At 45.7% G+C, this 25,391-nt stretch overlaps 1 protein-coding gene across 2 annotated transcripts in view; it reads left to right on the top strand.

The window, feature by feature from the left end:
• SPOCK2 (SPARC (osteonectin), cwcv and kazal like domains proteoglycan 2) overlaps nucleotides 1-25,391 on the top strand; it is a 259,238-nt gene that overhangs the window by 221,113 nt on the left and 12,734 nt on the right. For both annotated transcript variants that reach the window (XM_075348930.1, XM_075348931.1), the window contains exon 9: nucleotides 12,620-12,757. In XM_075348930.1, the coding sequence (XP_075205045.1) occupies nucleotides 12,620-12,757 (138 nt within the window). The remainder of the gene's footprint in view (nucleotides 1-12,619; nucleotides 12,758-25,391) is intronic.

Raw genomic sequence — 25,391 nt, 5'->3', positions numbered from 1 at the left:
TCTGGGAGGGCTGTAAAAATGCTGAAATGGATGGAAAAGTGCTGAAACTGAATGGGGACCGAATGGGAAAGATGCCTGGATGCATTTCTGACTCACATTTGGTTTCTGAGAATAATGACATCAGAGCATATGTGGATTAAAAGCATGAAAAGAACATTTACTGAGGTTCCCTGTGGCTGTCATACTACTTCTAGGCCTGCTTATTAGATCTCATACATATGCACTGCTTCCCCTGCCCAAACTCTTTGCCGCCGTCTGTGATTGGCGCTGGTGTTCCGGGGTCTCTGATTGGCTGATCTCTCAGTAGCTGTCTGGGTCCCTTAATGGAATGTAAAAATAAATAAATGAATGAAATGTTGCAGGGTCCCCCGTATATAGATACCCAGCACAGATAATGCAGATGGCTACAGGCTACAGCCCCCAGCCATGCACGTTATCTTAGACGTGCATCAAAATTAAAGGGATTGCATGCAGCTAGTTTTTAATTATTTCAATAAATAATTTTTAAAAAAGCATGTGTTCCCCTCAAATTTTGATACCCAATCAAGATGAAGTTTACAGCTGTGAGCTAGTATTCTTAGGCTGGGGAGACCCATGGTTATTTTGGCCCCTCAGCCTAAAAATAGCACCCTCCAGCCCCCCAGAATTGTCACATCCATTAGATGCGACAATTCCGGCACTTTACCCGATTCATCCTGATTGCACTGGTTCAGTTGCAATCAGGGTAATATAAGAGGTTAATGACAGCTGTCATTTGTCAAAAATCACAGCTGACATTAAGCCCTAGATTAGTAATGGAGAGGGATCTCTGAGACCCCCACATTACTAATCCTGTAAGGTAGAAGAAATAAACACAAAACACAGAGAACAATCCTTCATTTTAAATATAACCCCTCTTTCTCCAATTTATTAAACCCCAACACACCCAGGTATGACATAATCCACACCACGACGATCCCGGCTCTCCTATATTTTGAAGTTGCAGCATGTGGACACATTAGAAAACATGACCGCCTGCTGCGGCTTCAGGCAGACACTGACTGAGCCACAACTGTGAGTAGTGATGTCACTGAGTTTACTTGCGTTCACAGCTGGACGTTCCCAAGTTTTTTTGCCATGAGATGCAGATATGGTCCTGAAAGTTATACACCAAATTCCTGCACCAAATCTGCATCTTCTGGCAAAAAAAAAATGCACCAAAACGCAATGCGTTGCAAAACGCAATTTTATCCTTTTTTTGCCAGAAGATGAAGATTTGATGCAGGAATTTGGTGTATATATTCTGCATCTCTTGGCAAAAAAAGCCACGGAGTTTTCTGCCTGAAGATGAAGGTCTCATTGAACTCAATGAGTTCACCTGAGGTGAGGTTACTGACTTCAATGAGTTCACCCCAGGTCAAATCACCTGAGATCACACCTAGAGTACTATGGGAACCCCAGTTGTTACCGCAGTTGAAGTCATTGAGCTTAATGCCAGATTGCTGGTTTAGGCAATGTGTGGCCATTGACTATTTGGGTCAGACATTTCTGCATCAACTCTGCATCTTCTGGCAAAAAAATACAAGGAAACTGCATCAAAATGCATACAGTTTTGATGCGGTTTTTTGCCAGGAGATGCAGAGTTGGTGCAGACTTGTCTGCAACCAAGTAATCAACGTGTGCATATCACCTTATCAAGTAATACAGAATTGAGTTCAATGAGTTCCCCTGTGGGGACGTCACTGAGTTCAATGGGTTCACCTTAGGTCAGTTCACCTGAAGTCACAGGTGGGATACTGTGGTGGGAACTATGACATCAGGTGAACTGACCTGAGGTGAACTCATTGAACTCAGTAACCTCCCCTCAGATTAACTCCTTGAACTCAATGCTGGATAACCGGATTAGGTGATGTGCGCACATTGAGTATTTGATTGCAGACATTCACCAAATCTGCATCTCCTGTCAAAAAAACGCACCAAAACCGTATGCGTTTTTGGTGCAATTTCAGTGTGCTTTTAGCCAGGAAATGCAGATTTGGTGCAGAAATGTCTGCAACCAAATACTCAATGAGCACAAATCACCTAATCCAGCAATCTGGCAGTGAGTTCAACTGAGTTCACTGAGAGCAGCTGGGGAGCCCACAAGTGTGAACTCCGGTGACCTGACCGCTGGATTTCCAGACTGTCGGATTGCTGGACAAAGTAGCACAGAAGTCGAACAGTCCAGTAAATGTGAGGCCTGAAAACCTTAAAGGAGCCTTTAAGAGAGCCTTTAAGTTTCTTGAAGATGCCAGCTGTTGGGATACCTGAAAGCGTTGGGATAGCAGAGCTCACACCCACCGGGTCTCTTGACAGCTGAGGCCTGAAACCTTAAAGGTGCATTTAAGAAAGCCTTTAAGAGAACCTTTAACATTCCTTTGAGTTCCCAGCTGCTGAGACATCTGGAGGATGGATCTGTTACCAAAGTTCACAGCCTCCAGGTGTCCCAATAGCTGGGAACTCAAAAAAACTTAAAGTCTCTCTTAAAGGATCAGCAGAGGTCAGACTGGGGCTTCCCACTGCTCTCAGTAAAAGTGTAACCAACTGCCAGATTGCATGACATGGCTGCACGGCAATCAGGCAGCGGATTCCACTTTTACTGAGAGCAGTGGGCAGCCCCAAGTGTGACCTCTGGTGAGCTTACTGATGTCACCACTTCTCACTGCCGGGTCCATCCACTGCCGCCAGTGTTTCATGGAGACTGCAGTGATCGCTCATTTTATCGGTCACTGCAGATTCTGGATGTAGCAGAGCTGGGATCATCGTGTGTATTACGTTGGACCTGCGGGGGTGTTTTGGGGGATTAATAAATTGGTTAAAGAAGGTGTGTTGTTTTTTATTTATTTAAAATAAGTATTTTTCTGTTTGTGTTTTTTTTTCTTTTGACTTACAGGGTAAGTATTGGGGGGTCTTATAGACCCTTCCCCATTTCTAATCCAGGATTTTTGACAAATCACAGCTGTCATTAACCCCTCATATTAGCCTGATTGCCATCTCACCAGGGCAATCAGGATGAGCCTGGTAAAGTGCTGGAATTGTCGTATGTAATGGATGGGACAATTCTGAGTGGCTGCTGGCTGCTATTTTTAGGCTGGAAGGTCCAATAACCATGGACCTCCCCAGCCTGAGAATATCAGCCCCCAGCTGTTGGCTTTATCTTGTCTTGGTATCAAAATTGGGGGAGATACTGCATGCTTTCTTTTAAAATTATTTATTTAAATAATTTTTAAAAAGACGCATGCGGTCCTCTTATTTTGACACACAGCCAAGATTACACACATGGCTGGGAGCTGCAGCCTGTAGCTGTCTACATTATCTGTGCTAGGTATCTACATACAGGGGACCCTTCAACGTTTTATTTAGTTATTTATGTATTTATAAATAATTATAGACAGCTACTGTGAGGGCAGCCTATCAGAGATGCCAGCAGTCTGACTGCAGCCAATCACAGATACCGGCAGAAAGTGTGGATGGGAGAAGCAGTGCATATGTATGAGATCTAATGAGCGGACCCAGAAGTAGTGTGTAGTGCTGAAAATCAGCTGCCAAACATGCTGGGAGGGGTCTCGAATCTCATGAGGCAAATACCAAAATAATCAACGAGTAACAGATATTGTGAATCATTTAATATTCGTGCGAGTAAGAATAGTGCCGAGTATATTCGATCATCACTAGTAGTGAAAGTATAGTATCGCACTGTTATTTAGGTAATGGCAATTTATTTTGGTAACATTCTGTATGGCACTTTTAATCAGAAATTGTTCTGGCTTCTCTAATTCCCAAAGAGCTGCTTTATGTGACAAAGGGCACCATGTCTGTCCATACACTTTACTTGCAACACCCTCTCAAGGAAAAATCACGTTTTCCATTCTAACACATATAAGTGGGTCTCAAGCAGGGAACCCCTTTATAACCTACATATGCCTTAATGAGGTAAATTGACAAGTCCTTTCACATTGTACAATATTGCTATGTCTCTCCTTGTGATGTAAGGAATGATAAACCCTTATTACAAATGTTTCTTCTGTAAACCTGGGTTAAGGATCATGCACACAATAAAGCCCTGTGCACAGAATCGGTACAGCAGTGCATGAAAGCTTTATAGCTTGTTAATACAAAACCATACAATGATATTTCTCCCCAAGTAGCAAAGGGATAGTAGAAGTGTACATCCACCACCCGATGGAGCGTTCATTGTACAGAATCTGACAGTATAAAAACAAATGTATGGAATTGGAGGCATGTAGAAGTACAATACAAATCTCATTAACCTTTGTGGCAGCTCTGTTATAGCTCACAACAGAATGAAGCCTTTTCTATAATGATGACTGAAGTTATATAAAGCAGGTGAAATAAGTATTGAACACCTCGCACATTTAGGGGTACTTTGCACGCTGATACATTGCTAGCCGATGCTAGCGATGCTGAGCGCGATAGTACCCGACCCCATCGCACATGCGATATCTTGTGATACCTGCCGTAGCGAACATTATCGCTACAGCAGCTTCACACGCACTTACCTGCCTTGCGACGTCGCTCTTGCCGGCGACCCGCCTCCTTCGTAAGGGTGCGGGTCGTGTGGCGTCACAGCAACGTCACACGGCAGGCGGCCAATAGAAACGGAGGAGCGGAGATGAGCGGGATGTAAACATCCCGCCCACCTCCTTCCTTCCGCATAGCCGGTGGAGGCAGGTAAGAAGAGGTTCCCCGCTCCTGCGGCTTCACACACAGCAATGTGTGCTGCCGCAGGAAAGAGGAACAAGATCGTATCTCCTATTGGTGCGACATTATGAAAATGTCCGACACTACACAGATCACCGATTTACGTCGCTTTTGCGGTCGTTTATCAGCGCATCTAGGCTTTACACGTTGCGACGTCGTTACCAGCGCCGGATGTGCGTCACTTTCGATTTGACCCCGACGATATCGCAGTAGCGATGTCACAACATGCAAAGTTTCACCAGATGTCAGTAACAACCCATCTTATCCACGCAAGCAAATAAATCAAACTATAGATGTCCATAAATTAGCTGTAAAAATGAGAAATGACACAGGAAAAAGTATTGAACACGCTTACTGAAATTTATTTAATACTTCATACAAAAGCTTTTGTTGGTGATGACAGCTTAAAGATGCCTCCTGAAAGCAGCAACTAGTCATATGCATTACTCAGGTGTGATTTTGGGACATTCTTCCACATAAATGTGTCGCCCTGGACAAGCCAGGTCGTCACAACAACACACCCCACACCCCGAGATAGGCACACCAGTCACACACAAATCCTTGTTACCTCCCTCCAGGGGTTGATGTCCACACCAGGTGGGGTGGAGCCAGGCAGTTGGCCCCACCCACTGAGGAGTTCACAGTCCTGGAGGCGGGAAAGGAAGTAAGAACAGATCAGTTAGGGAGAGTGAAGGAGCAGGAGTGAAGTGGCAAGTGAGGAGCAAACTGACCATGTCCGGGTACGTGGCCAGGGCACCGAGAGCAAGGTTGGCAGACGGTGGTGGCCGTCTGCAGGAGAGGCCGATCGAACCGGGGAGCGAAGTGAAGCCAGCACAAACCGGCAGGGCCTACGGACCCCGACCAGGCTTGGAGTCACCGTTAAACCGGTCAAATCCGTTAGCAACCGGAACCTCCGGGGTTTCCTAGCAACAAAGATTTGTCTGAAGGCAACCGTCCAAACCGAGAAAGGGAAATACAACTACCGCCACAGTTAGAATTCCCAGGGCCAGAGCCTGCGGGCAAAAGGGGGCTCCTCCGGCCCATATCCAAGCTGGGGAGCGGGTTACCGGTGGGAAGCCATTGGGACCGAAGATACACAACAGGTGCAGGGAAAGGCAGCCACCACCAACCTACCGGGACTAACCACAGCAGCCGGCTGCGGGACCCGTCCATCCAGCCGTTTGTTTTACCGGAGACTCTGTATCCATCATTGGCTGAGTGAGTACCACCGGGCCGTCCGGCATCGCGCTGCCCCCGCGACCCAGCACCTCGCCAACCCTGTCTCCCCGTCCCACCTCACTGGGCCCCGGGACCACCAACCCCCTACCCACGGAGGGGAGAGAAACATCTCGGCTGCTCCCTGTCATCGCTCCCGGGATCCCCGTCCAGAGCAGCGGTGGTGTCCCAACCTGACCACAAACCGTGGGTGGCGTCACGGACCAACTCCCCAAACCACCCCTTTTCACTCACGGGCGAGGAGCGCCGCTCGAGTCCCCGGATCCGGCCCACCGCTCAAGCCACCGAGCAGCCAGGCAGCAGCAGCGCCGGACCCGAGTGCCAGCGAGAGCGCAGCGGAGGTGGCCTCCTCCCCGCCCGCGACATAAACACACTTTTGAAATCCTGAAGGTTCTGTGGGCTCCTTCAAGGAGCTTTGGTTCCTGCCATAAATTTTCTATTGGATTCAGGACAGGTGATTGGCTGGGCCATTCTAGCGTTTTTTTTTTCCTTTCTCTGTAATCAATTGAGTGTTTCCTTGGCTGTGTCTTGCTGAAATGTCCACCCTTGTATCATCTTCATAATCCAGGTGGGCAGCAATTTTTCTTTATTAAGAATGTCTTAGTACATTTGTCCATTCATCCTTCCTTCAAACATATGAATTTGCCTGTGCCATATGCTGAAAAACAACCCCACACCATGATGTTCCCATCACCAAAATTCACTATTCTTATGGTGTTTTTGGGTTGATATGCAGTGCATTTTGGCCTCCAGACATTGTGTGTATTATCGCATTCAAAGAGTTCAATTTTGGTCTCATCTGACCAGACTATATTCTCCCAGTATTTCACAGGCTTGTCTAAATGTTGTTGAGGAAACTTCAAATGCACTTAATGTGCTTGAAAATGCATTTGTTCAGCAATGGAGTCTGGCGTGTTGAGCGTGCATACAGGCCATGGAGGTTGAGTGCATCACTTATGTTTCTCATTGAAGCAATTATACCTTCTGATTCCAGGTCTTTCTGTAGCCCTCCACAGTTGACCCTTGGCTCTTGGACAACTTTCCTGATTATTCTTTTCACTCCTCTGTCTGAAATCTTACCTGGTCATGGCCGGTTTATGGTGAAATTATATTCTTTCCACTTACGTATTATGGCCTCAACAGTTCTCACTGGAACCTTCAGTAGTTTTGAAATTCTTCTGTAACTAATGACATCAGTATGTTTTGTAACAATAAGGTTGAGAAGGTCTTGAGACAGGTCACTGGTTTGACCCATCATGAGATGTTTTTTGTGTGGCACCCTGATAATTAGACACCTTTTTATTAGTCATCAGCTCAACCAGCTGATATTATTTCACATCGCAATCATCAGTGACTCTCCTCATCTGAGTGTAAGAGACATAGACATACACGCTGTCACTCTCAGTTCTGGAGAGTCACCGATGATTGTGATGCGATCCTCAGGCTAACAGTACCGGTAATGCAGCAGGCAGAGGGAGGGTGACCGTCCAGTGGGTGAGATTATGGGAGAGGAAGCTGAATACTCATTCACTTAATTAGCCATGCGCTTGCTTACCGCAATCATCAGCGGGACTCCTGATCTGAGCATGACAGCATTTATGTCTATGTAGCTGTCACTCTCAGCTCAGGAGAGCCACCAAGGATTGCGATGCGGTCCTCATACAGTTATACAGTACAGAAGGCATAGAGTGTGAGTGAAAGGTTCAAAGTGGTGGGTGCAATTCTGGGTGGGGAATAAGGTGAATATTCATTCACTTAATTAGCCAGGGCTTGGAACAACACAAGCGGACAATAAAAGTTATGTATCCTGAAATAGGACTGAACAAGCCCTATTTCAGGATTCTGTTAGTTTGAGTACGCAACCAGGGCTTATTTTTGGAGTAGGGCTTATATTTCAAGCCTACATATATTTCAGCTGGTGTCATCACTTTGCATGGCTTTTTGTACCTCTCTATCTACAAGTTATCAATTCTATTTTCCTGTGTCTTTCTTCATTATAAGGCACGGTGGCTCAGTGGTTAGCACTGCAGCCTTGCAGCGCTAGGGTCCTGGTTCAAATCCCACCAAGGACACTATCTGCAAGGAGTTTGTATGTTCTCCCCATGTTTGCGTGGGTTTCCTCCCACACTCCAAAGACATACACATAGGGACTCTAGATTGTGAGCCCCAATGGGGACAGTGTTGCCAATGTATGTAAAGCGCTGTGGAATTAATAGAGCTATATAAATGAATAAAATTATTATTATTATTATTATTATTATTATTAACACATCAGTATTTGGTCAGTATTTTGTAGCAGTGTTAGTATGTTAAAACCAACAGTGGAACTTCCAGAGAAAAACTATAATTGAAAGATTTGACACATGTTTTGTGTTTTGGTGGAGACACTCCTGATTTTGGTATTCAAATACTGATGAAAAACTGATCAAAAAAATACTGATGTGTGAATAAATCCTTACACATAACTTTATTTATGGACACATATGTTTTGATTTCTTTGCCTGTGTGGACTAGATGGGTTGTTAACTCCTTAAGGACCGCTGATACGCCTTTTAACGGCAGCAGTTAAGGAGTCTTATGCCACAGCGCCACTTTATACCAGCACTCAGGAAAAAGGGTATAACGCCCCTCAGCATCAGAAAATCTCCAGCGTTTCAGCTAGCAGACGTAGCTGAGACCCTGGAAATCATGATTCAGGTCAGTTTTTCCAGTCCTCGATCATGTGATCCCCGTTATACACCGGCGGTCATGTAAAAGTCAATGCAGCGCCTGTAAAAAAAAAAAAATTCTCCCCCATCTGACATGATTAAGCATGTCAGATGGGAGAAAAATGTTCTTCTGGGCCAGCCGAGGTCTTCTATTTTTAGGCTGGGGAGGGCCAAATAAACATGGATACGGAATACCAGCTTACAGCTATCTGCTTCACCTTGGCTAGTAATCCAATTTGGAGGGGACTTTATTTTTTTTTCAATTATTTATTTATAAATAATAAGTAAAAAAACAGCGTGGCATAACCTTTATTTTGGTCTGCAGGCTGCAGCTGTCTGCTTTACCCTAGCTCGCAATCAAAAAAGAGTGGTGACCGCTCATCGTTTTTTAAATTATTTATTTATCTTTTGGCTAAATGCAAGTCTAAACACCCTTTAGTGCCACATAAAAGGCACTAAAGGGTGCCAGCTTGGAATATGCAGGGGGGTGGACTATTATATATACAGTATGTGTGTTTGACATCTATCTGTCTATCTATCCTAGCTTTTTAGGCTGCCTACCCACGATTAGGGTTTGCAGCATTTTGGACACAGAGTGTCCAAAATGCTGCATTGTGCAGTACAAGCACAATAGATGGGATTTATAGAAATCTCCTGCTCACTGTGCTTCTTTTCTCCGTAGCGTAAACTGATATGTCGCGCAGCTTCCTGGTCTCAGCATGTCAATTTGTGCTGCGGAAAGGAGAGTGTACTCCGCAGGGAGAATAGACCTAAAGTTCACAGCAGCCCAAACCCAGATGGTGGGCATGGACCTCTGCGGTCCCTCATGGACAACACTTGCACCTCCACAGGAGAGTTGACACTGCGTCCTATATGCAGGGTTGCCATATCATGGGCACATAGCCTAAAAGTGAGAAATTTGATGGTACAGCAATATTTTTGTGAATCACCCGTGGTTTTCAAAATGCTCACTATGGTCCTGAATAAAAACCTTGAGGGGGTATAGTTTCCAAAATGGGGTCACTTGTGGGGAAGCTCCACTGTTTAGGTACAACAGGGGCTCTCCAAACACGACATGGCGTTTGCTAATGATTCCAGACAATTTTGCAGTCAAATGGCGCTCCTTCCCTTCTGAACCTTGCCGCGCACCTAAACAGTTGCTTTCCAGCACATATGAGGTATCAGCATACTCAGGAGAAATTGCACAATAAATTGTACGGTGCATTTTCCATTGTGAAAAAAAGCTATCTGGTTGAATTAACAATTTTGTGGTAAAAATGTTTGTTTTTTTTATTTTCACGGCTCAATATTATAAAATTCTGTGAAGCACCTGTGAGTTCAAGGTGCTCCCCAAACATAGTGCCCACAATCTATTTCAGCCAAATTTGTGTTCCAAAATTTAAATATTGTTCTTTTTGTTCTGAGCCCTCCCATTTGTTCAAATAGAACTTTCTGACTACATGTGGGATATCAACGTGCTCATAAGAAAGTGGGTAACTGTGTGGTCCACTTTTGGCCATTCCCTCTTGAAAAAGTGAGAAATTTGGTGCTAAAGCATCATTTTTGTGGAAAAAATGAAAATTTTCAATATGATGGCCTAATATTAAAACATTCTGTAAAGTACCTGTGGGTTCAAAATCACCCTATATAAAATCCTTGAAGGGTCTAGTTTCCAAATGGGGTCCCTTGTGGGAGGTTTCTGCTGTTTAGGTACCTTTTGGGACCGTCAAATGCAACTCAGTGCACACAATCTATTTCAGCCAAATTTGTGTTACTAAATTCAAATATTACTCCTTCTCCTCCGAGCCCTGCCATTTGTCGAAACAGAGGTTTCTGGCCACATGTGGGGTATCAGCGCACTCAGGAGAAACTGGGGAAGAAATGTTGGGGTCCATTTTGTTGTGATATTTCTTCTAGAAGTGAATAAAATGGGGCTATAGCAACATTTTTAGGTAAAATGTTAATTTTTGTTTTTTTCATTGCACATCGCTCTAGTTTCTGTGAAGCACCTGAAGGGTTAATTATCTTCTTGGGTGTGATTTTGAGTACTTTGAGGGGTGCAGTTTTTAGAATGGTGTCACTTTTGGGTATTTTCTGTCCTCCAGGCCTCTCAAAGTCAGTTGAAATGTGATGTGGTCCCCAAAAAAAATGGTTTTGTAAATTTTGTTGAAAAAGTTGGACATCACTGATGAACTTTGACCCCTTCTAACTTCCTAACCCAAAAAAAATTTGCTTCAAAAATTTTATTGATGTAAAGTAGACATGTGGGAAATGTTATTTATTAACTATTTTGTGTGAGATACAGTAACTCTCTGGATTAAGGGCATAAAAATTGTTTGAAAATTGCAAAACGTTTGTCAAATTTCTGATTTTTTCACAAATAAAAGAAAAACTATCATCCTAAATTTACCACTAACATGAAGTACAACATGTCATGACAAATTAGGATCTGTTGAAGTGTTCCCGAGTTATTACATCATAAAGTGACACTGGTCAGATTTCTAAAATTTGCCTGGTCATTAACCCCTTCAACCTCGGGCGTTTTTCCTGTTTGTTTTTTTTCCGCTCCTCTTCTTTCTAGAGCTGTAACTTTTTTACTTTTTTGTCAATATTGCCATGTAAAAGCTTATTTTTTGCAGGACAAGTTCTACTTTTAAATGAAATCATAAGTTTTATCATATAGTGTATTGGGAAATGGCAAAAAAAAAACAAGTGCAAATAAATTGCAAAAAAAAAGTGCAATTGCATGATATTTTTTTGAATATGTTGTTCACAGTGTTCACGTTATGGTAAAACTGATGTGTCAGTGTGATGCCTCAGGTCAGTATGAGTTCGTAGATACCAAACATGTATAGGTTTACTTTTATCTAAGGGGATAAAAAAAAATTCTGAAGTTTGTCCCAAAAAAATGGCGCTCTCTTTGTGCCGTATTCGTAGCGTTCTCATTTTTCGGGATCTACAGCTCAGTGATGGTTTGTTTTTTTGTGTCATGAACTGACGTTTTTCACAATACCATTTTTGCGACGATGCTACGTTTTGATCACCTGTTATCACATTTTGAACAAAATTCACAGCAAATTAAAAAAGGAATTTTGGCGTTTGGAATTTTTTTGCCACTACGCCGTTTACTGATCAAATGAATAAATTTTATATTTTGATAGATCGGGCGTTTCTGAACGTGGCGATACCAAATATGTCTATGTTTTTTTATTTTTTTTAACCCTTTAATTTTCAATGGGGTGAATGGAGGGTGATTTGACCTTTTTTTTTTTTTTTTTTTTTTTTAATTTTTCAAAACTTTTTTTAACTTTTACTAGTACCCCTAGGGGACTATAACGATCAGCAATCTGATCTCTCATACTTTCTTGTAGATCAGAGCAGCATTGCTCTGATCTGCACAAAAGCAGCTCTCCTCTCACACATGGCAGTCTGCCAGCTGTAGGAGGAACTGACTCATGATAGCTACAGGAGTCATCACATGACCCTCTGCCACCATGGCAACTATCGGATCCATGTGATCACATCACTTGACTTCCGATGCTTGCTGTGGCCTGCTATTACATCGCACTGTGACATTTTCACAGCGCGCTGTAAGGGGTTAACAGGCACGTGTGAGTAGCGATTTCACTTGTGCTTGATAGCCGCACATGTCAGCTGTTAAAATCAGCTGACATGTGTAGTGATCACTGCCGACTGCCCGCGGCAAGCGGCGGGGATTAACCTCACACGATCCTTACCTTTCCAGTACGTCATGGTCAAAATTGGGTTTGTCTTTAACGGGTTGCAGACATCTGGTGAGAAATTCATGTCAATAGTATCTTTACAAATATATTTACTTAGAAAATTAGTGACTTGTTCAATACCCATTTCACCCAGTGTATGTCTGAGCATTGCAGTATATGTATGGATTGATAATGGTTATGTTTGTATTATAGGAATGTTTATTCCCAGCTGTGATGAAGATGGATATTACAGAAAGATGCAGTGTGACCAGGCCAGTGGGGAGTGTTGGTGTGTGGATCAGCATGGCTCTGAGCTAACAGGCACCAGAATACATGGGAACCCAGACTGTGGTAAGAGTCATTTTGGTATCATGCTAAGTCCGACACTTATTGTTTTGTTTAGAGAACACATTATATCTAAAACACAAAAATAAAAATGCTACTGATAATTGGGGTTCATTATAAAATGATGGTGTTTGCGCAGGGTTGATCCTGCCAGCAGTCAGCAGTGGAGCCACAATGTTAAGCAGCTGATTTCATATTTTTAACCGCATCACAGCTATCAGCCTTTGCAGAGGGCTATCAGCATTGTCAGGACATATATGAAGGGTTGGTGCGGGGCTGAATGGAGGGGATGGAACTAAAATGAGGCATGGAGAAAGAAAACATGTGAAAAGAAAGAAAAGAGCTGAAGAGAGGAAAGACTGAAAAGGCAACAAAAGGAACATTAGACAAGAAGGAGTCATAATGTCTGATTAATGAAGACCGGGCAAGGTGTAGTTCCCTTACTATGCATGTGTAGACTTCCACTAGTAGGGCGATATGCCCTTGCTGAAGGCCGCATGATGCTGATGGCTTCAGCTGGCCTGGACCATATGTTAATTCATTTAAGAAGAGAGACCAGCAGTTCTTTTAAAACAAGTAGTAGTTTTGCTTAACAGTCCTCTGTTGACAACTGTGTACATAAGATAGCGGACACACAACATCTTGTACATTTCATCAACACAGAGCAACTTTAGACACATGCTCTTCAGTCCCAGTTCAGCTGTTCCTATCCCCGCTGTTCTGGTTCATTTTACCAGTACCTAGTCCAGCATCACAAAACAGTTTGTGAAAGTCACACTGTCTTCCCGCTATTCCAACTTCCAAGTTTTCTGATAGTTAGGAAAGCTCTGCCTGGGGCACTTCTTCATCTCATGTTCTAGTCTGTCTTGGCCTGTTACCTTTAGAAGCTGTAAGCTAATTGGGGTATTCCTGACGCTGTCCTTCACGCTGGATCTCTACCACTTTCCTTGTGTCTTGATTGAATCTTCAGGATAACGCTATCTTTGTCCTGGTCTCCTTCCTCCTTCTCACCACTGGGCCACATCTGATGTTACACAGGAAACCCTCATATATCCTACATCCTAGCCACTCTTTTATGGGCTAGTCCCGACTATTAATTTCTTCGAACTCGACTTTCAGAATAACACATAAAACATTGCTACACATTATACAATACATCACAATTCACATAGCACATTACTTCCACACCAACGCAAGACATACACGTGCAGCTCAATAAATTAGAATATCATCAAAAAGTTAATTTATTTCAGTAATTAGAGATTAGCGAACCTCAGGCTCGGGGTTTGGGCTCAAGAAAAGACCAGAAAATCAGTCAGGTGAGAATCACGCTGTGCTCGTGTGTGCATGATTACCTGCATCCTGTGCGCTGTGGATGTGTTTTATCGGGTCAAATTTGGCTTACATTCAGCGTTGGAAAATGTTCTGTTCATGGAGTATAAAAAATAAATCAAACACCGCCCACAAAGCTCTGGAAATGTTTTGCTATGGGCCAAAAGCAATAAACTTCCGGAGCTATGTTGGCGGTTTTTGTTTATTTATTTTTTATTCTCCGTGAACAAAAATCTTCCAACACTGAATGTAAGACAAATTTGACTCAAAAAAACACATCCGCAGCGCGTAGGATGCAGGTACTCATGCATATACGAGCCTAGTACGTTACTCACCTGATTGATTTTTTCTTTTTTTCCTGAGCCCGAATTCCGAGCCTAAGGTTCGCTCATCTCTATCAGTAATAAAATACAAAAAGGAAAGGCATCTATATATATAATTGCCTTATTCTGTCTGTCTGTCTGTCTGTCTGTCTATCTGTCTGTCTGTCTGTCTGTCTGTCTATCTGTCTGTCTGTCTGTCTGTCATGCTCCGAAATTGTGTCCTTACGGTGACACAAAGCTGATTGGCCGCTGGGCTCGCCATGGCCCCGCCCCCCCACACGGATTGGCCTCTCGCCCTGGCTCTCTGCAGGCCCCGCCCCCCTCACGCAATGCACGCTCGCTCTGGCCCAACTGACACGGAGCTCCGATTCCCAGGTGAGTACACACACACATCAGATCACACTCACTCTCACACTCACTCTCACACACACCTCACACATCACAACATGCTGGGATATCGCTTGCTTCTACACCGGCTCCGTCAGGATCCCGGCAGCGCCAGACATAACCTTGCGATGCTGGGATCTTGACGGAGGCCGTGAAAGCTGGTAACCATTATAAACATCGGGTAACTAAGGTCCCTTAGTTACCCGATGTGTATCATAGTTACCAGTGTACACCGGCTCACACTCACTCTCACACACACCTCACACACACATCACATCGCATCCACACATCAAGGTCCTGCAGCTGCGGAACATACACACACATAACAGCACACACACACACACACACACACAAATCAGATCACACTCACACACACCTCACACATCACATCGCATCCACATACTCACAACATCCTGGGATATCGCTTGCTTCTCGGCGGCGATACTGTGCTGTTGTGAGCTTCCAGGACCTGCCGGGGGATCACATGGCCAGAAGCATGTGATATCCCCGGATGTTGTGAGTATCAGCGCGTATGTGCAATATCGTCAGTGTGTGTGTCTTTGTGTGTGAGTGTATGCGATCGGATGTGTGTCCCTGTACTGTGCATCCATATATTAATAATGTCCCCGTACTGTGCATCCATATATTAATAATGTCCCCGTACTGTGCATCCATATATTAATAATGTCCCCGTACTGTGCATCCATATATTAATAATGTCCCCGTACTGTGCATCCATATATTAATAATACCCCGTACTGTGCATCCATATATTAATAATGTCCCCGTACTGTGCATCCATATATTAATAATGTCCCCGTACTGTGCATCCATATATTAATAATGCCCCCATACTGTGCATCCATATATTAATAATGTCCCCGTACTGTGCATCCATATATTAATAATACCCCGTACTGTGCATCCATATATTAATAATGTCCCCGTACTGTGCATCCATATATTAATAATGCCCCGTACTGTGCATCCATATATTAATAATACCCCCGTAATGTGCATCCATATATTAATAATGCCCCGTACTGTGCATCCATATATTAATAATGTCCCCGTACTGTGTATCCATATATTAATAATGCCCCCGTACTGTGCATCCATATATTAATAATGCCCCCGTACTGTGCATCCATATATTAATAATGTCCCCATACTGTGCATCCATATATTAATAATGCCCCGTACTGTGCATCCATATATTAATAATGTCCCCGTACTGTGCATCCATATATTAATAATACCCCCGTACTGTGCAGCTATATATTAAAAATACCCCCGTACTGTGCATCCATATATTAATAATGCCCCCGTACTGTGCATCCATATATTAATAATGGCTGATGCTGAGGACAGAGAGGCTGATGCTGGAGACAGAGAGGCTGATGCTGGGGACAGAGAACCTGATGCTGGGGACAGAGAGGCTGATGCTGGGGACAGAGAGGCTGATGCTGGGGACAGAGAGGCTGATGCTGGGGACAGAGAGGCTGATGCTGGGGACAGAGGCTGATGCTGGGGACAGAGAGGCTGATGCTGGGGACAGAGAGGCTGATGCTGGGGACAGAGAGGCTGATGCTGGCGACAGAGAGGCTGATGCTAGGGACAGAGAGGCTGATGCTGGAGACAGAGAGGCTGATGCTGGAGACAGAGAGGCTGATGCTGGAGACAGAGAGGCTGATGCTGGGGACAGAGAGGCTGATGCTGGGAGGAGAGAGGCTGATGCTGCAGGTAGAGAGGCTGATGCTGGCGCAGCATGGCGGATGGAGCACCTTTGGGAGTGCGCAGCATGGCGGATGGAGCACGTTTGGGAGTGCGCAGCATGGCGGATGGAGCACGTTTGGGAGTGCGCAGCATGGCGGATGGATCACGTTTGGGAGTGCGCAGCATGGCGGATGGAGCACGTTTGGGAGTGTGCAGCATGGCGGATGGAGCACATTTGGAAATGCGCAGCATGGCGGATGGAGCACGTTTGGGAGTGCGCAGCATGGGGGATGCAGCACGATGGGGAGTGCGGAGTATGGCGGATGGAGCACGTTTGGGAGTGCGCAGCATGGAGGATGCAGCACGATGGGGAGTGCGGAGTATGGCAGATGGAGCACGTTTGGGAGTGCGCAGCATGGCGGATGGACCACGTTTGGGAGTGCGCAGCATGGCGGATGGAGCACGTTTGGGAGTGCGCAGCATGGGAGATGGAGCACGATGGGGAGTGCGCAGCATGGCGGATGGAGCACGTTTGGGAGTGCGCAGCATGGGGGATGGAGCACGATGGGGAGTGCGCAGCATGGCGGATGGAGCACGTTTGGGAGTGCGCAGCATGGCGGATGGAGCACGTTTGGGAGTGCGCAGCATGGCGAATGGAGCACGTTTGGGAGTGCGCAGGATGGGAGATGGAGCACGATGGGGGGTGCGCAGCATAGGGGATGGAGCACGTTTGGGAGTGCGCAGCATGGCGGATGGAGCACGTTTGGGAGTGCGCAGCATGGGGGATGGAGCACGTTTGGGAGTGCGCAGCATGGCGGATGGAGCACGTTTGGGAGTGCGCAGCATGGGAGATGGAGCACGATGGGGAGTGCGCAGCATGGCGGATGGAGCACGATGGGGAGTGCGCTGCATGGCGGATGGAGCACGTTTGGGAGTGCGCAGGATGGGAGATGGAGCACGATAGGGGGTGCGCAGCATACGGGATGGAGAACGATGGGGAGTGCGCTGCATGGGGGATGGAGCACGATGGGAAGTGCTCACCTCCCCCCAACACACACACATACGCGCGCGCACTGCACAACACACCACACCACACACACACACTGGGAACCACAAACAACTGCCCTACACAGACACCCACACACACAGACAACGCTGCACACACAAATATACGCACATACCGCACAACACGCACATTGCACAAAACATACCTCCCCCCAAAACACACCACACACACACAAACTGCGCAACACACACACAACGCTACAGACACACAGCGCTCCACAAACAACGCAACACACAAACAACACCGCTCTCACCCCCCATCACACCCAGACAACATCCAGAACATGTACAGCGCCCTACACAAACACTTGGTAACTACACACAACAACATCTATATATATATATATATATATAACAAAAATCATACATGAGCTACACAATACGTAAATTCTAGAATACCCGATGCGTAGAATCGGGCCACCTTCTAGTATAGAATATAAAATAATTACACACAGAGTGATCTATTTCAAGTGTTTATTTATGTTAATGTTGATAATTATGGCTTACACCCAATGAAAACCCAAAAGTCATTATCTCAGAAAATTAGAATATTATATAAGACCAAGTGAAAAAATGATTTTAAACTCAGAAATGTTGGCGCCTACTGAGAAGTATGTACAGTAAATGCACTCAATTCATATCGGGGCTCCTTTTTGCATGAATTATTCCATCAATGCGGTGTGGACTGGAGTCACTGCTGAGGTATTATGGAAGCCCAGGTTGCTTTGATAGCAGCCTTCAGTTCGTCTGCATTGTTGGGTCTGATGTCTCTCATCTTCCTCTTGACAATACACTATAGATTCTCTATGGGGTTTAGGTCAGGCGAGTTTGCTGGCCAATCAAACACAGTGATACTGTAGTTTTTAAACCAGGTATTGGTACTTTTGGTAGTGTGGACAGGTGCCAAGTCCTGCTGGAAAATGAAATTTATATCTCCAAAAAGCTTGTCAGCAGAGGGAAGCATGAAGTTGTCTAACATTTTCTGGTAGACGGCTGTGCTGACTTTGGTCTTGATAAAATACAGTGGGCTTACACCAGCAGATGACATGGATCCCCAAACCATCACTGATTGTGGAAACTTCACACTAGACCTCAAGCAGCTTGGATTGTGGCCTCTCCACTCTTCCTCCAGACTCTGGGACCTTGATTTCCAAATGAAATATAAAATTTACTTTCATCTGAAAACAACACCTTGGACCACTAAGCAACAGTCCTGTTCTTTTTATCTTTGGCCCAGGTAAGATGCTTCTGGCGTTGTCTATTAGTCATGAGTGGCTTGACACAAGGAATGTGACAGTTGTAGCCTATGTCCTGGATACATCTGTTTGTGGTGGCTCTTGAAGCACTGACCCCCAGCAGCAGTCCACTCCTTGTGAATCTCCCCCAAATTTTTGAATGGCCTTTGCTTAACAATTCTTTCAAGGCTGCGGTTATCCCGGTTGCTTTTGCACCTTTTTCTACCACACTTTTTCCTTCCACTCAACTTTACATTAATATGCTTGGATACAGCACTCTGTGAACAGCCAGCGTCTTTAGCAGTGATGTTAACTATTCTAATTTTCTGAGATAATGACTCTTGGGATTTCACTGACTGTAAGCCATAATCAACAACATTAATAAAAATAAACACTTGAAATAGAACACTCTGTAATGACTCTATATAATATAAGTTTCCCTTTTTGTATAGAACTACTGAAATAAATTAACTTTTTGATGATGTTTTAATTTATTAAAATGAACTTATAATTCACATTACAGCAACGTGATTGGTGTCTTCAGGGGGGAAACACTACTACACGTCCACCTCCTTACATTCCTCCTCTCATTAATGATGGTCATCCACAACCATCCGGAGACCTAAAAAACACCAATGCCATACTACACATAATATTAATAAACATTGGCCCCTTTTCTTTTCCGGGATGCAGATGGCGTCTGCTCTCCTTTTGGGTGCAATACGCACCTGGTCCTACTAGGTGAGAACCCCAATAACAGAATGTCCAAGCCTCTTTTATCAGGTGCCCTCACACAAACATAACAGTAGCCCTCATGGTCCAATGGCACAGTCCATTGTCCCTTTAAGGGTAGCCCAGATAGCAAGAGCTCATTTTACAGAGTCCTTTCTTGCAAAATGGCAGTCAAAGAAAAAGGCACAAAAAAAGGCACAGTCCTTTTCTCCTCCACCTGACATCAGTCCTTAGAACTAGGACACAATCTATTTAGTCCTGAGAACTAGGACACAGTCTATTTTTGAGGAAAATTCCTTTCCTGAATTTGGCAAAGTCCATAGTGTGGAACGTGCTGCCTACTCGCTACTACAAAGTCCCTCAATCCAGCAGGAGAGTGCACAACGGGTGAAAACAAAAGGAAGGGACAAAACAACTTCAGTCTTCTGCTTCCAACAGCAGGGACTTCCGGATATTTGGGTCTTAGGCCTGCAACCTTCCAAAGACTTCAGAACTGTCCTGGTCAAGGGGTGCAACAGGCGCAAAGAGGGCCGTCAGGTATCCAACTCCATTCTCTTTACTCTTTCAGCTGGCTATGCTCAGACACAGGTTTATTCAGCCCCTGCTCTCCATATACATACAGAAGAGTGGACATTCTGGGCCACATACCCCACAGTTAGGTTTGCTGCTACCACCGGCAGTTTGGTGATCTTCACTTCTTCTGAATTTCCATGGAGACTCAAGGCTGTCTTGCTTTTGCTGTCCTTCACATGAGCCTCTGAGCTTGGGGACTTCAGGTGTTCTCTGCCAGGCCACATGGCCTTACCTCCTCAGTCATGAGGGCCATTGGCCTTTGTCACTTTCTTCATCTTGCTCCTACTCTGGCTGGCACATGGTACCATAGGCCTTTATTTGCCATCAGAAATCCCTGCTCCATCCAACTCTCCTTCCTCTCTGACTTCCACTACAAAAATAGCCCCGTATTACCCACCTCTTGGCATCCTGTGTCATAGCTCCACCTAGCATTGGGTGGTATCTCTTCTTCATCCTATTTCTTCCAGAACTTCGCCTGTTCTCTGCTGTCACTCTGCAACGAGTGAATCTTTTCTGTCCAGTTTCCCCTATGCGCACTTACTCTGGGCTGACTGTTCCAAACGAGACGCGGGTTACCGGTGGGAAGCCATCGGGACCGAAGATACACAAAAGGTGCAGGGAAAGGCAGCCACCACCAACCGTCTGGGAGAAACCACAGCAGCCGGGGACCCGTCCATCCAGCCATTTGTTTTACCAGAGACTTGCATCCATTTGTGGCTGAGTGAGTACTACCGTGCCATCCGGCACCGCGCTGCTCAGTCCAAGCGCCCCCTGCACCTTGCCAACCCTGCCTCCCCGTCACCTCACCGGGCCCCGGGACCACCAACCCCTACCCACGGAGGGGGAAACAACATCCCAGCTGCTCCCTGCCATTGCTCCCGGGATCCCCGTCCACAGCAACGGTGGTGTCCAACCTCACCACAACCCGTGGGTGGCGTCACGGACCAAATCCCCAAACCAAACCACCCCTTTCACTCACGGGCGAGGAGCGCCGCTCGAGTCCCCGGATCCGGCCCATCGCTCGAGCCACCGAGCAGCATCAGCAGCAGCGCCGGACCCGAGTGCCAGCGAGAGCGCAGCAGCGACGGCTCCCTCCCCGCCCGCGACACCTATAAGATATATATTTTTATGTGAGCATAAATTGTTGCCTTCCATTTGGGAGAGTTCAGTTGCGGACCAGAACAACTTTCTCAAACTTTACATAAGAAGATGAAAAAAAATTCCTGGTAAGTTCATTTTTCAGTAATCTGTATGTGCCGTATGTGCTGTAAGAGCTTGTACGTTGCGACATCGCTTCCGAAATATAGTCGGGGTCACGTCGTTAGGGACGCAGATCCGGCGCCGGTAGCGACATCGCAACGTGTAAATCCTAGGAGCGCCGATAAACGATCGCAAAAGCGTCGAAAATCGGTGATCTGTGTAGCGTCGTACATTTCCATAATGTTGGGTCGACCGCAGGTACGATGTTGTTTGTCGTTCCTGCAGCTCCACACATCGCTGTGTGTAAACCCGCAGGAGCGACAAACATCTTCTTACCTGCGTCCCGACAATGCGGAAGGAAGAAGGTGGGCGAGATGTTATGTCCCGCTCATCTCCGCCCCTCCGCTTCTATTGGCCGGCAGATTAGTGACGTCGCGGTGACGTCACTGTGACACCGAACGCACCTCCCCCTTGAAGGAGGGATAGTTCGGCAGTCACAGCGACGTCGCCGAGCAGGTATGTGCGTGTGAAGCTGCCGTAGTGATAATGTTCGCTACAGCAGCAATTACCACATATCGCATGTGCGACGGGGGCGGGTACTATCGCGCTCGGCATCACTAGCCGATGCTAGCAATGTCGCAGCATGTAAAGTACCCCTTAGTGTATGCAAAGGGTCCAATTCACCCTTCTGAGACCAATAAAGATCATTGTAGTCTCCATTTGTCGTTTTATATGTTAAAATACTTTTTTTTGTTTAATAGCACAGTCTCCACTATTCCGGAGGCATCTAGAAAAAGACAGATACAATGTTCTACACATATATTTGACCCAGTGACAAAGGTTTGTTACTAAGTTAAAAAATGTCACACCTCCTGTAGTTTATAGTTAAATTCAGTAAAGCCTGCTTTACACGTTGCAATTAGTTGTACAATCGCATTTGCGATGTGACACGCCCAGGTTGCATACGGGATCTTATGAGATCACACGTAGGTCGTTCATTTGCTGTCACACGAGCGTTAGTAGTCTATGTTAAATTGATCAATTTTGTGTGCGATCCTTTAGATCATGTGTTCTGTGACGTATGCATTGGGGACCTTTTTTTTTTTTTTTTTTATTTATTGACTTGCCAAGCGTGTGTAATGTGTAGGGATACGTTTTTACTATGTCATCTGCCATTCAGCTCTGCTACATGGCCGCTGACAGCAGACACAGACAGCCATGTAGCAGAGCTGAATGGCAGATGACAGCAGACACAGACAGAGCCGCACTGTCAGAATGAACTCGGGTGAACTTCACCCGACTTCATGGTCATGCTGCGGCTCTGTCTGTGTCGCGCCCTGATTAGCGGTCACCTGTGAAGGGCTCACCAGTGACCACTAAACTCCTAAGTGACTGAAGTTAGCAGCCCTCTCTCATACTCACCGATCCCCGATCCCCGGCACTGCACGGCGTTCACACTGCTCCGGTGGCTTTTACTGTTTTGAAAAAGCCGGCCGCCCATTAAACAATCTCGTATTCCCTGCTTTCCCCACCCACCGGCGCCTATGATTGGTTACAGTGAGACACGCCCCAATGCTGAGTGACAGGTGTCACACTGCACCCAATCACAGCAGCCGGTGGGCGTGTCTATACTGTGTAGTGAAATAAATAATTAAATAATTTAAAAAAACGGCGTGCGGTCCCCCCCAATTTTAAAACCAGCCAGATAAAGCCATACGGCTGAAGGCTGGTATTCTCAGGATGGGGAGCTCCACGTTATGGGGAGCCCCCCAGCCTAACAATATCAGCCAGCAGCCGCCCAGAATTGCCGCATACATTAGATGCGACAGTTCTGGGACTGTACCCGGCTCTTCCCGATTTGTCCTGGTGCGTTGGCAAATCGGGGTAATAAGGAGTTATTGGCAGCCCATAGCTGCCAATAAGTCCTAGATTAATCATGTCAGGCGTCTATGAGACAGCTTCCATGATTAATCTGTAAATTACAGTAAATAAACACACACACCCGAAAAAAATCCTTTATTAGAAATAAAAAACACAAACATATACCCTGGTTAACCACTTTAATCAGCCCCAAAAAGCCCTCCATGTCCGGCGTAATCCAGGATGCTCCTGCGTCGCTTCCAGCGCTGCTGCATGGAGGTGACCGGAGCTGCAGAATACACCGCCGCTCCGGTCACCTCCACACAGCAACTGAAGAGTGCCGCGCGATCAGCTAAGCTTTCACTGAGGTTACCCGCTGTCACTGGATGCAGCGGTGGCAGCGGGTAACCTCAGTGACAGCTCAGCTGATCGCGCTACTCACCGCCGCTCCTCTCACCTCCACGCAGCAACTGAGGTGAGTAGCGCGATCAGCTGAGCTGTCACTGAGGTTGCCCGCGGCTACCGCTGCATCCAGTGACAGCGGGTATCCTCAGTGACAGCTCAGCTGATCGCATGGCTGTCTTCATTAGCTGCGTGGAGGTGACCGGAGCGGCTATGTCTGCTGCAGCTCCGGTCACCTACATGCAGCAGCGCTGGAAGCGACGCTGGAGCATCCTGGATTACGCCGGACATGGAGGGCTTTTTGGGGCTGATTAAAGTGGTTAACCAGGGTATATGTTTGTGTTTTTTATTTCTAATAAATGATTTTTTCGGGTGTGTGTGTTTATTTACTGTAATTTACAGATTAATCATGGAAGGTATCTCGGGGAGACGCCTGACATGATTAATCTAGGACTTATTGGCAGCTATGGGCTGCCAATAACTCCTTATTACCCCGATTTGCCAACGCACCAGGGCAAATCGGGAAGAGCCGGATACAGTCCCAAAACTGTCGCATCTAATGTATGCGGCAATTCTGGGCGGCTGCTGGCTGATATTGTTAGGCTGGGGGGCTCCCCATAACATGGAGCTCCCCATCCTGAGAATACCAGCCTTCAGCTGTATGGCTTTATCTGGCTGGTTTTAAAATTGGGGGGACCGCACGCCGTTTTTTTAAATTATTTAATTATTTATTTCACTACACAGTATAGACACGCCCACCGGCTGCTGTGATTGGGTGCAGTGTGATACCTGTCACTCAGCGTGGGGGCGTGTCTCACTGTAACCAATCATAGGCGCCGGTGGGCGGGGAAAGCAGGGAATACGAGATTGTTTAATGGGCGGCCGGCTTTTTCAAAACAGTAAAAGCCGCCGGAGCAGTGTGAACGCCGTGCAGCATCGGGGATCGGTGAGTATATGAGAGAGGGGGATAGACTGACATGGACAGAGAGTGAGGGACAGAGATAGTGACCGACTGACAGAGATTAGTGAATGACAGACATTGTGAGGCGCTTCAGAACGCAGCTTTTCAGCTGCGCTCTGAAGCAGACTTTTTTAAGCTGCGGTACAGAGCGCACACCTGCGCACATAGCCTCAGACACCAAAATCGTATGAGGGATCTCCCACGTTACAATTGACTAGGTTCGTGCAACAAAACGCTCAATTCTAGACAAAGATACGATGTGTTTGCGATCAACGGTTTTGCGTTCAATCCTGATCGCACGTAGCTGTCACACGCAGATACCTCACAAACGATGCCGGATGTGCGTCACTTACAACTTGACCCCAATGACGGATTGTGAGATATATTGAAGCGTGTAAAGTGGGCTTTAGGTAAGCTCAAAGCCACAACAATGTTTATATCTCTGTGGCTTACTAACTACTTTCAGTGCTTATAGCCAGGCGGTGAAGTACCATTTTACTGAATATCTGTGTGGCCACAAACAATGAAAGTTGAAAGTCATGAAAAATAAATGTCATTTTTAAATTATTCTGTTGTGTGTATGTGTTCTGGTGAGGTTTGTGCTCCAGCGCTGTTTTTCAGTCTAAAGTACCAATTAATTGAAGCCATCATGCAAGAGTTCTGGTATAAATCGTTGCAAAATTGTTGTGTAATGCAGACGTGTGCAAAAATACAATATTTTTCACAACAGTTTTGCCGATCTAGGCCAAATTGGGTGGACTGTAACAAAGGAGTGATACTGCAACTCATATAATTCAATGAGAACTCCGACATTCCTTACATAGATACCTTAATCCAGTCTTTGACAGGAGTAA

The sequence above is a fragment of the Anomaloglossus baeobatrachus genome, chromosome 5 (assembly GCF_048569485.1).
Source record: "Anomaloglossus baeobatrachus isolate aAnoBae1 chromosome 5, aAnoBae1.hap1, whole genome shotgun sequence".
Classification (NCBI taxonomy): Eukaryota; Metazoa; Chordata; class Amphibia; order Anura; family Aromobatidae; genus Anomaloglossus; species Anomaloglossus baeobatrachus.
The sequence above is the reverse complement of the archived record's forward strand: the minus strand, read 5'-3'. Positions and strand labels throughout refer to the sequence as shown.